This window comes from Podarcis muralis, chromosome 5 (assembly GCF_964188315.1).
Source record: "Podarcis muralis chromosome 5, rPodMur119.hap1.1, whole genome shotgun sequence".
Lineage (NCBI taxonomy): Eukaryota > Metazoa > Chordata > Lepidosauria > Squamata > Lacertidae > Podarcis > Podarcis muralis.
In genome coordinates, this window is record NC_135659.1 from 80040816 (window position 1) to 80054196 (window position 13381).

General features: G+C 44.6%; 1 protein-coding gene across 5 annotated transcripts in view; it reads left to right on the forward strand.

Moving 5' to 3' along the window:
- JPH2 (junctophilin 2) overlaps nucleotides 1-11676 on the forward strand; it is a 67985-nt gene extending 56309 nt beyond the window's left edge. For 3 of the 5 annotated variants that reach the window (XM_077929266.1, XM_028735087.2, XM_028735088.2), the window contains 3 exons: nucleotides 4951-5819; nucleotides 7884-7981; nucleotides 8784-11676. In XM_077929266.1, the coding sequence (XP_077785392.1) occupies nucleotides 4951-5819; nucleotides 7884-7964 (950 nt within the window). In that variant the 3' untranslated portion in view covers nucleotides 7965-7981; nucleotides 8784-11676. Of the gene's footprint in view, nucleotides 1-4950; nucleotides 5820-7883; nucleotides 7982-8783 lie in introns of those variants that run through there. The other 2 variants (XM_028735089.2, XM_028735090.2) reach the window with 2 other exon arrangements.
- The last annotated feature ends 1705 nt before the right edge of the window (nucleotides 11677-13381 follow it).

The window sequence follows — 13381 nt, forward strand, 5'->3', positions numbered from 1 at the left end:
TGTGACAGATGAGTGGAAAGCACAGGATTCGAGAGCCATGGGGATAATTTTGCTCTCAGTAGCTCCTGAAGAGTTAATCACCTTGGCTGGCAAGGCAACTGCCCGTGAGATGTGGGACGGGCTTAAAGCCTGTCATCTCCGACAAGAGGCTGGGTCTGTGTTGCTTTATTTCAGAAAACTGCACAGGAAGCGTTTAGAGCCAGGGGAAGATCTTAGAGCCCATGTTTTACATTTGCAGCATCTCAGACAGGAATTGACTCAGAGAGGTTTCAATATGCCTGAGTCACTGTTTGCAATTCTCATCCTGGACTCCCTGGATGAAAGCTATCATGCCGTGGCAAGTCAGCTGGCGACCCTCCCAGCACAAGACCTCACTGCTACAAAGGTCTTGGCGACTTTGCAAAACGAATATGATAGAAGGAATGCAGCTGAGTCGGCTTGTGCGCTTCAGGGGGAGCAAAGTGGGACAGCATTCCAGCCTCCAGGGGGAGCCAAAGCGTTGGCAGCTGTGAAGTGCTGGAACTGTGGGAACCAAGGTCATACTCAGAGGTTTTGTCCAAAGACTGGAAATAAACAAAAGAAAAAGCCTGCAGGTGGCCCGAAGCAGAAGGGGGGTGGAAAGCCCGCGCCAGGGAAAAACAAAGCGATGTTTGCTGGCACAGCTTCACCAAAGGCTAAAGGCACGTCTGCTGGCCAGGAGCAGCAGGGGGGCAAGCTGCAAAAGTCCAAGCAAGTGGAAAACAAGGGTTTGCTTGCTGTGAAGGCTGCTCCAACAGCCAAAGGCAGCTTTGTTGTTGATTCGGGCTGTACCCGCCACATCTCAAAGGATCGGCACCTCTTTATCTCCTTCAAGCCTCAGGAAGGTGAGATCCACCTGGCTGATGGAAGGACGTTGCAAATTGCAGGAGAAGGGACTGTGAAACTTGCAAGTTTGCATACAACCATCAGTAATGTTCTGTATGTTCCTGGAGCTGCAAGCAATTTGTTGAGCGTCCCGCAGCTTACTGGACGTGGTTTTCAGATTTCCTTCAAGAGGAGCATCTGTGTCATCAGTAAAGGCAAAGAGGACTATTTGCATGCAAAGTTTATGGATGGTTTGTTCCATATAACTTATGATGACACTGCTGTTGTATCTAATGCTGATTCTTGTTGTGTTGCACAAACTAACAAAGTTCTTCATGCAGGTTGCATTCATGAAGCGCATCGAAGGTTTGGTCACCTCTCTTGGAAGGCACTGGCCAAGATGCCAGAGGTGGTTGAGGGTTTGAACATCAAACCCTGTAAATTTCACATGAAGTGTGTATCTTGTGCAGAGAACAAGGTGAAGGTTGCTCCAAAAGGCAAAGAGTCTAGCAGGCAGGCTTCCAAGCCCTACCAGCTAGTGCATGCAGACCTGGTTGGGCCACTTACGCCCTCTTTAGGAGGAGCAAGGTTCTTCATGGTTCTAATTGATTCTTTTTCTAGGTACATTCATGTGTTTATGCTCGAGCAGAAATCGCAAGCGTTTCCGAAGTTTAAGGCATTCTGTGCTTGGTTGGAGAATGCTCACGGTAAACGTATTTCCTGTCTTTTTACCGATCGGGGCGGGGAATTCACTTCTCAGCAGTTTGAAGCTTTCCTGACTGAGAAGGGAATCCAGCATGACATGTCAACCCCCAGATCGCCATGGATGAATGGGCTTGCGGAGAGAGCAAATCAGACATTGCTGCAAGGAATGAAAACCTTGTTGCATGATGCCAATCTCCCTGATAAGTTTTGGGGGGAGGCTTTGGGGAATCTGGTTTACTCCGTTAATCGCAGATTGTCATCACCCATTGGTTGTACCCCCTATGAGAAGATGTTTGGCAAGAAACCCAACACCAAACACATGAGAATTTTTGGTTCTGACATGTGGGTACGCACCCCACAAACCAACAAGCTTGGGAAGCGTGGGGCACATGGTTTGTTCATGGGGTACGAAAAAGGTGCATACAGGGTATGGATGACTGACTCTAAATCCATTAAGTTCACAAGGAGTGTTGAGTACAATCCTAAGTGGGGGGAAAATGTGGGAATTTTCCAGAGTTACCCAGAGGAGGATGAAGGTGATGTCAAGCGAGCAGCTAAAGCTGAGGAAGCTGCTGAGGATGATGAGGATGAGGATGATGATGATGATGATGATGATGATCAGAGTTCGGATTCCAGTTCAGTGGGCGGCGCGGCTGCTGGTGTCAGTGACAGTGATGACACAGCAGACTACCAGAGTGCAAAGGCCTCAGTCAGACCATCTGATGCGTCTGACAATGAACTGGAAGAACCACTGTTCACCATTGGTCATTTTTCTCCTAAGAAAGAGGAGATGAGTCCAGAAGACTTGCGTCTAGTACGCAGGTCTGAAAGGGCGACCAAAGGCAGACCTCCAAAGAGATTTGCTGATGAGTTTGCTAAGACTGCAACTGCTGTTCTTAGTAGCTCAGAGAAGGTGTGGGAACCTTCAAGCTTCAAAGAGGTTCAGGAGTTAACCTCTAAAGATGCTGAGCCTTGGCTTAATGCCATGAAGGCTGAAGTTGATTCCTTGAACAGGAACCAAACTTGGGAACTGGTACCGGTAGTCCCAGGAATGAGACTGGTTGGCAGCAAATGGGTCTTCAAGGCCAAGACAGACCAAAATGGCAAGGTTGTCAGACACAAAGCCAGATTGGTTGCCAGAGGTTTTTCACAGGTACCAGGACAGGATTACCACGAGACCTACTCTCCCACTGTCAAATATGAGAGCATTCGGCTGATGCTCAAGATCGCTGCGGAGGAGAAACTGCATGTTTCCCACCACGACATTAATACAGCTTTTTTGTACGGGATTTTGAACGAAGAGCTGTTCATGCTTCCACCAGATGGGATGGAGATACAGAAGGGAATGGTTTGTAAATTGCGGAAATCCTTATATGGTCTCAAGCAGAGTGCCAGGTGTTGGAACACAAAACTCACTGAAACGTTGCTTTCTCTAGGTTTTCACCAGGGCAAAGCTGATCCATGTGTGTTTGTCAAGGAGGAGGGGCAAAACAAACTGTATTGTTTATGTTTTGTTGATGATCTTCTGATGTTTTGGAAGAATCAGGCTTTTTATCAAAGCACCCTAGCTCAGCTGAAGGAGCACTTTGACATGAAGGATCTTGGTGAGGTATCCAACTATCTTTCTCTGCAGGTGGAGAAGGACCAAGCAGGTAATTTTCTGGTACACCAAACACAGAAAATTGCTGATGTATTAACCAGGTTGAATTTGGTTGATGCAAACCCAGCAGACACACCGATGGTGACAGGTTACCAGGTAGACAGTACTGCTGAAGCGTTTTCTGACACAACGCTATACAGATGCGTTCTAGGCAAGCTGAATTTCATTGCCAGATGTTCAAGACCTGACATAGCTGTAAGCTGTAATCTGCTTAGCAGACATGCCAACAATCCTACGGTTCAGGATTGGAAAGCTCTGAAGCGCATAGCCCGCTATTTGAAAGGGACTATGCACTACAGGCTGAGGTTCACCAGTCAGAAGACTGGAGGTCTTGAAATCTTTGCAGATGCAAGTTTTGGAAGTGACACCACAGATGGTACAAGCACTTCTGGAGTATGCTACATGTACAACCACTGCCTGTTTGACTGGTTGTGCAGGAAGCAAACAACAGTGAGCCTAAGTTCCTGTGAAGCAGAACTCAATGCTCTGTCATTTTCACTCATGGATTGTGAATGGTTGATGCAACTGTTTAAGGACATCGGGGTTTCTGTGAAATGTCCTATACAAGTGTATCAAGACAATAGATCGTGTTTGGCTTTGCTGAACTCTGAGAGTTGCAAGCAAAGAACCAAGTACTTGCAGATTAAGCTACATCGTGCAAGAGAGTGTATTCAGAAAGGACTGATTCGGGTGTCCTACATGGCAGGAAATGAAATTCCTGCTGATCTGTTGTCTAAGGTTGTTAACAGAGAACAACATAAGGTTTATGTACAAAGGTTGCAATTGGGTGAACCACAGGTACTACAGGTTACACGGAAAGGGGGAGGATGTTAGGATATTTCCGTTCCACCTTAAGAGAGAGCAGGCTTGTGAGTCACAGAGTCTGCGTATTTCCTGTTGAGGATGTTTATGTTTGCTGTTTCCTTTCGATTTCAGTCGGTCAGAGACACTGACACAGAACGGTCATGTTTTCTCTTTGTTCTGTTCAACGCTAAATAAAGCATGTAAATTATGCTCTCTTCTGCGGTGCAAGCTTTCTGGCTGTGTTTTCTGCTGATAAAGAACAGTGTGCACAAGCCTGGAATGTGGCAATCTATTTCTGAGGCTTCGTGTCGCTAACTGCTGGATCTGCCTGGCTACGGGAGATCGATGGACGTTCGGCAGCCGGCTTGGGGCCATGATGGACAATATCTCCCTGGCAGTTTCCCAACATTTATATCATTTATGTGCAAGTTCCAAAATCTATGCCCAAGATTGCCTTGGTGTTCATAATGTGATCTTGTGTTGTAGGTTGCTTCCACACTAGTCCTTTTTTCTGGAGTTGGCCCTTCAATCAATGTCATTGCCAAATTGTTGCATTCTAGTGTTTTCTGTGTTGTTCTCCATTGTTTATTAGACCTAGTTTCTGATAAAATGTGAATGTAGCACCTGCCTGCCCAGCAACAAAGCATTACTAAGGCTTTTAAGTACTACTTCACTTTTAATTAAAAGCTTCCTACTCGCAAGGTCTGCCTCCTTTCCCCCACTATTCAGCACAGCTATGGGGTTACTGATGAACTGGCCCTTTCTTTTTCCTTAACTGATTATCTTCTCTTCCCTCCATGAGGTGATGAGACTATGATAAAGCAACCTTGGTCCTTCCCCTGTGGTTTTATTTCTGCCTTATGCTTCCTAATTCCACTGGAATTTCATGCTGGTTGACTCTTGGTGATGTTCAAAAATGTTCTTCTTGCCTTTTCTAGGTCCTGAATACTTGAAGAGGCGACTGCTCCAGGAGCTCATGGAGAACGAAGAGAATGTAGAGAATACTGAAGAGTCACCACCTGTGGAACAGCCACCTCCACCACCACCTCCAGAGAGCCCTCAGGTTGATGAGCAAGATTCCACCAAGCCCAAAGAAAGTCCCGCTCGAACACCTTCACCAGCTGGAACACCACCTGAGGCCAAACGAGCGAAGCAAGGTTCTCAGAAAAGCCCTGGGAGCTGGAATGGAGATCACGGGAAGGATGGCAGCGGCACGGGAAGTAGGCCCAACACACCTTCTAAAGCTTTGCTAGCACCTGCAGAGAAGGCAGCAGGTGGCAGTAGGCCTGCTTCCCGGAGCCCCAGCCACCCTAGCCATGTGAGAGTTGCTGCTGACCAGATGGAGATCAAACCCCTTCAGAGGATACATCACGAAGGCGACGTTGCATTATTTCAGGGCTATCACAGCTATGCTGTGAGGACCTCCCCGGTTACTCCCCCAGTGGACTTTGAGGAAGAATCATTCCCTGACTCCAAGTTGCCTGCCAAGCCAAGTTCCCCAGAGCCCAAAGCTGATGTGAAGGCCATTGAGCACAAACTGGAGCCGCAAAAGAGGGGAGGTACACCTGTCTCTCAGCATGAAGCAGCTCACGAAGAAAAAAAAGCACTCAGAGCAGAACCTAAGCAGGATCTCAAGCAACACCCACCACCAGAACCCAAAGCAGAAGAGAAAGCCGAAGCTGCAGCTGAAGGCAAGCCTGAACGGAAAACTGAAACGAAGGTGGTGGCCAAAACTGACCCCAAGGCTGCGGTGAAGAAAGTTGCTTCACCAGAGGCAGCAACGAAAGAGGTGGAAGAGCATGAAGAGGTGCTGCTACATGGTCTTTATAAAGGAGAGGGGAGTGGTTTTTTTTCCCCATTGGGGGCTGGATAGGGGAGGGAAAGAAGCAAATAATAATCTGAATCTCCTTTTCAATTTCTTGTTTGCTTCCCTGCTGTCATTTGTGCCACATTGCTTTCATGTACAAAAACCGAGGTGGGTACATAAGTGCACGACATGCGTGCACCTGATCTGGACTACTGTCTAGATGTGAAAACTTATTTTCAAAACTGCAGTACTGTGAATTGTTATGTGTTCCATTCCATCAGATGGGGCTGTAAAGTACTATGAATTGACATTTTTAAGTCAGGTCAATAAATACTACCAGTTGCAGATAGGATTTACTCAGGTGTAACAGTTTGGGGTGTTTTTTTGTTTGTATATCACCTATCCCTTTTCCCCCTCCTGCCAAACAATTAAAAAAAAAGCTAGAGCAATCTTCTAGCTGTAAAGTTTGCTCTGTGGTTCAGAAGATCTCTCTCTCTCTCTCTCTCTCTCTCTCTCTCTCTCTCTCTCTCTCTCTCCACACATACACACACACACACACACACACACACACAGAGAGAGAGAGAGAGAGAGAGAATCACACAATATATTATGTGCTATCTGTATTTCCAGTACCACAGCCAAGTTAAAATACATGTCGTGGTTTGTTGAAAATGTTAACTTTGTTGACTTACTGCTAGGGGGAGTGTTCCTGGATTGTAGAACAGGGTTGGCATCAATGGCAGCTGGTGCTCATTGAGGCTGGTAGTACAGAGGGTAGCTGATGATTGGTGAACTCAGGGGTAGCAATAGACAGAGCGAATGGTAGGCAGAGCGCTCCAAGGCAGCAAACCTATTCACCCCCACAGAAGAGTAAGTGAGCATCTTGGAACTTGCTTCTGAATAAAAAATGCACATGATTCTATTCACAATCACACCTCATCAGTGTAATTAATCATTTCATATAGTGATAATACATCATTCTGATAGAGAAGCCAGCAAATATTACCTTCAAGAACAGAGCTATTTATCCCAAACAGCCCAATCCAATGCATGGTTACTTGGAAGTAAGCCCTGCAGAGTGCTCCCAATAAAGTTATATTGCAAACTTCCCAGCCTGGTGCCCTCCAGATGTTACAGTTCCAACCACCCCTAACTATTGGGCTTGCTGGCTGCAGCTGTTTAGAGTTGGAGTCCAACAATATCTGGAAGGCATCAGGTTGAGAGCAGCTGTGTATTGGAGTGCCGGGTTAGAATTCCCCATTATTTTCCTTAGCCGTGCTTCTGTGTCTGAGATGCAGAAATTGAACAGGTATGGCTATATCCATGGTGGAGAAAACATCTTCCAGCCTGAATTTCTGCCTGTATACGTAGAAGTGATTTCCCCCTGAAGTTCATATGAGTGCAGCATTCACAGCTTTTTTTAAAAAAAGGCTAATGCTGAATTCACAGGAGCAGAGCCAGTAAAAAAGGGGTTGACATTCTGCTGTCACACTACAGTCTAGAAAAATGCCTCAGGTGGTATATTTGCAGAAGACAAATTTGGTTACCATTTTTTCCGTGCACAGGGCTCCAGTGCCTTTAACAGCTGCGGGAAAGGCAGATATGCAACATGTGTAGCTTCTCCCAAAATGAAGATTTAGCACAGCTTGCTCCAGGCATCAAAATAAACATTACCCCAAATATGGTGGCATGTGACTGACCTGCACAAATGTTTAGGTGCGGTGATGATGGAATGAAAGCAAATAACCCTAACCCTATTGATTTCAGTAGTACTTACGGTACTGCAGGACAAGGGTGGCTAACCTGTGAATGTTGTTGCACTGCAGCTCCCATCAGCTTCAGCCAGCATGGTCAGTGGACAAGGATTATGGGAGTTGTAGTCCAACAACATCTGGCGAGACACAGGTTCCCACCACTGCTCTATGAATTGCTTCTGACAGTGGTGGCTGTAATGCATAAAAACCATTGACAGAACTATTTTTGCTTTCACAAGCGAGGAAGTTTTTCATCTGTGTCTTCTAAGTCACAGTAGATAACATTATACTCTTGTTGTTTTTTCCTTAGGGACCTAACACAATCATCATTTGCATGGTCATCCTATTGAACGTTGGCCTCTCCATCTTATTTGTCCATTTTCTGACATGATGAGATGCTAAGACAAGGTAAGGGGGACAAATGAAATGGCTCAGAGTGCCCTATTGTTTTGACATTTTGGGAAATGAAGACTTCGCTTTGGAACCTTTTTGTAAAAGGACAACTTGGTTATCTGGCTACACATCAGTGCACAACTATTGTTTCCTGTTTTGTGAAGAAGAGGAGAGCATCCAGTTCTGTGCATGTTTATTTAGAAGCAGATCAATGAGGGGTTGGTCCCAAGAAAATTTGCATACAGGGTCACAACAGGATATCTATCTACCCTCTCTCCATGTCCCTCCCTCCCTTCCTCCCTCCCTCCTTCCCCCCCCCCCCTCTCTCTCACACACACACACACGTCTCAGACCTTGAATAAAAAAATAACAAGAAGCTGCAAAAGCTTCCTTACAGTACCACACTCATATACACAAACTCCTGTAAATACATGAGACCCAAACCACCTCGGACTTTAAATACCAGCATTAGGACTGTGAATTGGGCCAGGTAGCTTACAGGCAGTCAGTGAAGCACTTTCAGGATTGGTGTTCCATGATCCCATTTTGTTGTTCTGCTCAATAGCCAGTGGCTGCATTCTAGCTGTAGCTTCATTTTCAAGTGCAACCCTACATAAAATGAATTGCAATAATTCAGCCATGACTTTTGCTGGGTGAAGGCCTCTAATTCCTTGTTAAATAATTCCTTTATCGTGACCCCTCTTGTTGAAAGCTTTTTGGAGTGTGGCATCTTAAACATTAACTTAAACCAATAATTATATTTTCTGTTACCATTGCTACTCCCTGTTTTCTTTCTCGCTGATTTCTATTCTTACAGAAGTTTCTGCTGACATCTATGCCTTGCCAGAGGTATAACACCATCCATTCAGAACCATCTAAAGAGGGAGGAGCTTAGAACCCAGTGTTGGCATTGTGGTCATGAACTTCCATAGAAGGCTTCTGAAGAGCTTGTTAGCCTAGGCCCCCAACTATAGACGATCTCTTCTGCCCAGCAGGAAGAAACCTTAACTGTTGCATCCCCCTCCTCATTCTTCCTTTTGTTGTGAATGAGAATTGCCTTAAAGTTTCACAACTGTGCTGATACTGTTGTACTGCAGTTTGAAGAAACAAGGATTCATCTGTAATTGTGGAAACACAAACAAGGCAGTCTCTCCTTCAAATTCCACCACGAAAATTCCAGGCTTCACTGGAAGACTCGTCGTTATAAATCTCCTGAAGAACACCATGTTTCTAAGCTATGTAGCAGCAAGGAATAATTGTTATAGCTGTTGATTTAACTTCTCCCACCCAAACCAAGATTGTTATGAATCCAGTGTTAGGAAAGGTTAGGCTATGCTCCCCGCTGCTGCATAACTGTGAAAAAATTCTGTGTAGAAGTCCAGATTTTAGAGCAGGCAAAAGCCATTTCCTTGAATAGTGGATCCACACTAGGATCCAAGTGAATCCACAGTGGAAAAAAATGAAAAAACATCTATGGATTTCAGTGTAAGGATGCTTAAATGTAGTCTTATAAGCAGTCCCTAGAAGTGGATCCTCTGCAGTTCTGCCAAGTAGGAATTAGATAGAGTGAATCTTTTTTAGAGTTTAAGAAACCTCACTAAGGGCTACATTTTGAATGTGGTTCGCAAAGTACTGGTAGATGAAGTCAGTGCTCAGTTAAGCAGTGCCTTGTCAGCATATTCTTGTCGTTGGAAGTTGCCTATTCCCCAGAAGTTAGATCAGCCGTGAGATTCACTTTGTACATTATGTTTTTCTCTGGGTATTCAGATGCACATATGACCTGGCATATGCAGAACCCTAAAAAATGTAATGCATGAATCAGCCCTAAATGTGTTGAATGTTTTTCCTCCCCTCCCAAAGCATAGACTTTGATTCAGTTTCAAAAGCTTTAAAATGTGCCTTATTTAAAACTGACTGTGAACTTGTATGTTTGCTGACACTCCTCGGTGCAGCAGAAGCTGGTTAAAATGAGAAAGTGGAAAAAAGGAACTTGAAAAATGTTGGGTTTAAAAAGAAGGCTCCAGTTGCCAAGCAGTGAAAGCCTTATAAATATGGTGCCATAGACAGGCAGCAGGTAGACACCAGCGTAGTATTTTTTTCAGATCAGATTACTTAGAATTCATAAGTCGCTGAAAATGAAATTGGGAAGCAGGAGTGATGACATTTTGTGCCTTTCCCACTTGCTTTTTCTACTTTAATCAAATTATATTGTAAATTGGAGGAAGAGGGATACATTATCTCTGCCCAGCAGCCCATGTGTTGGAAGAGGCTTCAGCAAAATGCTTAGCCATGTTTGAGGAACATCCGCAGAACATGGGGCGATAACAATTTAGCCAGCCTTGGGTTTTATGATTACTTTTTCTCTTCTAAAGGTGTTTGTAACAAATAGGCTGTTATTTGCTTTTGAAATGTGACAGCCTGTCTCCTGGCTCCCTAGCCGCCAGATGTCCAATTTCAGTATGCAAACTGCTTTATAACTATGTATGTTATTTTCTTTGAGAGACCTCAGTGGCCTTTATTTATCATGAAGCACAAAATCTGGTCCTTTTGAAAAAGGCAGAGATTGTTGCCAACCCCACCCCATAAACCCCGCTTCATACAAATATGATGTTCTGCTGTCTCATTCTTGTGCTTTGTTCCTTACAATGTGATGGGGAAAAGTAGGTAGATTTGCTTTACGTGACATATATAAATATATGAACTGGGATCGAGAGGGCTTCTTTAGACGTGCCCAAAAGCTTGTGTGTATCCACTGTGGGGTTTGTTTGTTTTTTAATTCATTTGAACACCTGAAACTCCGTGCCAAATCCCAAGCTGCATTTGAAACTGATCACTCTCATGTGCAGTTTGCCATTCAGCACATCATGACTGCAGTTTAGTGTACAGAACTGTTTGGGTAGTTCTTTGGATCCTAACCATATGTGTTGTATGTAGATCCTGAGGGCTTGTGCAAACATGGTTATCCCTTGATCCCTACAACATGTAGTAACTGCTGTGTTTACATACAGGTAGCCACAGGTCTACCTCCAAGAAGTAATGATGAGTAATTCAGTAGAGCACAAACTGGTTACGTTTGATAATGCAGCTCCCAAGCACTTTCATATTCCCTGCCGTATCTTTCTAGAGTCCCGAGAACCCCAGCCTTCCGTGTTTTTAAAATGGCAATTTCCTAGCCCTCGTTGTTCCAAAGATGAGCTTGAGCATGACAAACTTTTAAAATGTACAAACATCATGCCTCAAATCCAGAGCCCCGTGTGAGCTCAGGTGCACAAATGATGGAGACTTTTCATTTGCTTCAATGGAAGGGGCTCTGTGTCCATGCATTCGTAAGCTGTCCTCTCTTTTAAAGCGAGTGGAAGGGTCTTGTTGGTAGGGGAGCTGCATGTGTGCAGCATAGTGCTGGCGTCCTCAAAGAACCGATGGATCAGAACAAATGTATGCACAAGCCTCCTGGTTTTTTGTTTCCCAGCGTGAGCAAGAACAGGTTTACCTCAAGTTTGCATGCCTTCAAAAGTAGGTGTCTGTTGTTTAATTTTTCAGGTCTTACAAAAACGGAAAATGTTGTCACCACCAACAACACCACCTTAATCACAAGTTTTTTTAAAAAATAAAAAAGTGTGTGGCAATTTGTATAATATCGTCCAGGAGTTTTCATCAGTTGTTCTGCTGGATTATGTGCAATAATAAAATGTTTTCTTTTGCTCACATTACCCACTGTAAATTTTTAGATCGGTGGCTGTTAGAAATGGTACATCTCTGATATTATGCATTTTAAGTTAAATGTTAACTAGTCTTGTTACACAGAAACCGCAAGCCACAGATCTAGGTGCAGCCCCTTCAAAGTTAATTCGTTTTCAGTACGGTAGCTTTCAATAGGACCGTTTGAATACATAATAAAATCTCTCCCGTTGAAATCAATAAGGTGGAATCATATCCCAAGAGATCTGATGTTCAACTGATTTGTGTGACAGGTTGTTATATAAACTGCAAATAATAACATACTAGTGAGAACTTAAGTCAGAATGTGTGAGATCTGTTTCATGGTGACAAAGTGCCTTGGCCCCCCCTGAGAAAGTGTAAATGTGAATTAAAACAAATGTTTGAGGAGAGGGTAAGAAAGGCACATTTATTTAATTGTTTTAAAAGGTCAGGCAAAGGGCATAGTAAGGTCACTGTGTGCTTGAAGCAAAATTATGTAAAAACGTAAAACTCGGGAACTATATTGGAAGTCTGTAGGAAAGCTACTGTTCAGTGCTACCCTAGCAGGGGAGGGCAAGTTTAGCCTTCTTTAAAAGCACACCCACCCCACAAGCTCTTTCCCCCTCAGTTATAAAGGTTAGGCTGTCGTTGCCGAAAAAAAGAGTCAGCTAAAAGTTCCAGCTGCCAGTACAGATTAAAACCAGCTAAAATCTAGCCTAGTATGAAAGGTAGAGTGCAAAGTACCTGCAGGGTAACTGGAACGTTAAAAATTGTGTTGTTGCCAGTACATAAAACAAAAATAAAGTAAGATCTAGTCAGTCCTTTTCAGTAATATTACTAATAGTGTGTGAACTGGACCACAAAGAAGGAAGGTTGGAAGGTCTATCCGCTAAGACAGGGTTTCGCAAACTTGGGTCTCTTCCAGCTGTTCTTGGACTACAATTCCCATCGTCCCTGACTACTGGGTCTTGCTAGCTAGGGATGGTGGGAGCTGTAACCTAAGAATAGCTGGAGACCCGAGTTTGGGAAACCCTGCCCTAAGGAACCAACCACTACTTGACTCAGCTGCTATTGTCCACTCCCCATTTAATCAACACCCATTGTCCACTCCCTGTTTCCAGGGGGATGGCTGGATTTGAACCACACCTCCTGTCCTCGTCGCAGTAACTAGCCAGGCATAAAAACGTGGAGCATCCTAGTGAGTGGAACCCACTCCATTCGCTTCAAGGAGCCTCAGCGGACCAAGCATCAAGGCAAGTTTGGCAGCAGGGCAAGGAGGGTCAGGGCATCCTACCCTGCCCCTCCTTTCCTTGACCTAAAGAAAACTCAAACGATCAATAAAGCACCTACAGTAACAATTGTGCAGGTAGAATGCCAGCAGCTTATTGAAGGAAGGTGGAGATCTAGGGTTTCCTAGGCTGCAGAGCCAAAATCCAAATTGGCTGTATTCTCTGCTCTCTGCAGAGGCCCTCCATCAGCCTCCATCAGCAGGAGGGTTTAACCATCCCGTCATATCTCACAACAAGGCAGACCTGCAACAAAGTGTTGCAGTGTGGTATGCTCCCTTGTTCAGAATTCCACCACTCTATTGTAGTCTCCTCTTCAGTTTTCGGGGGGGGGGGGGCCTCAACAGCAAGTGAACATGATCAGTCCTCGGGATTGCAAGTCTGGGGCGCGGAATCGCTAAAGTTGTTATTTTGTATTTCTTCTAGCTTG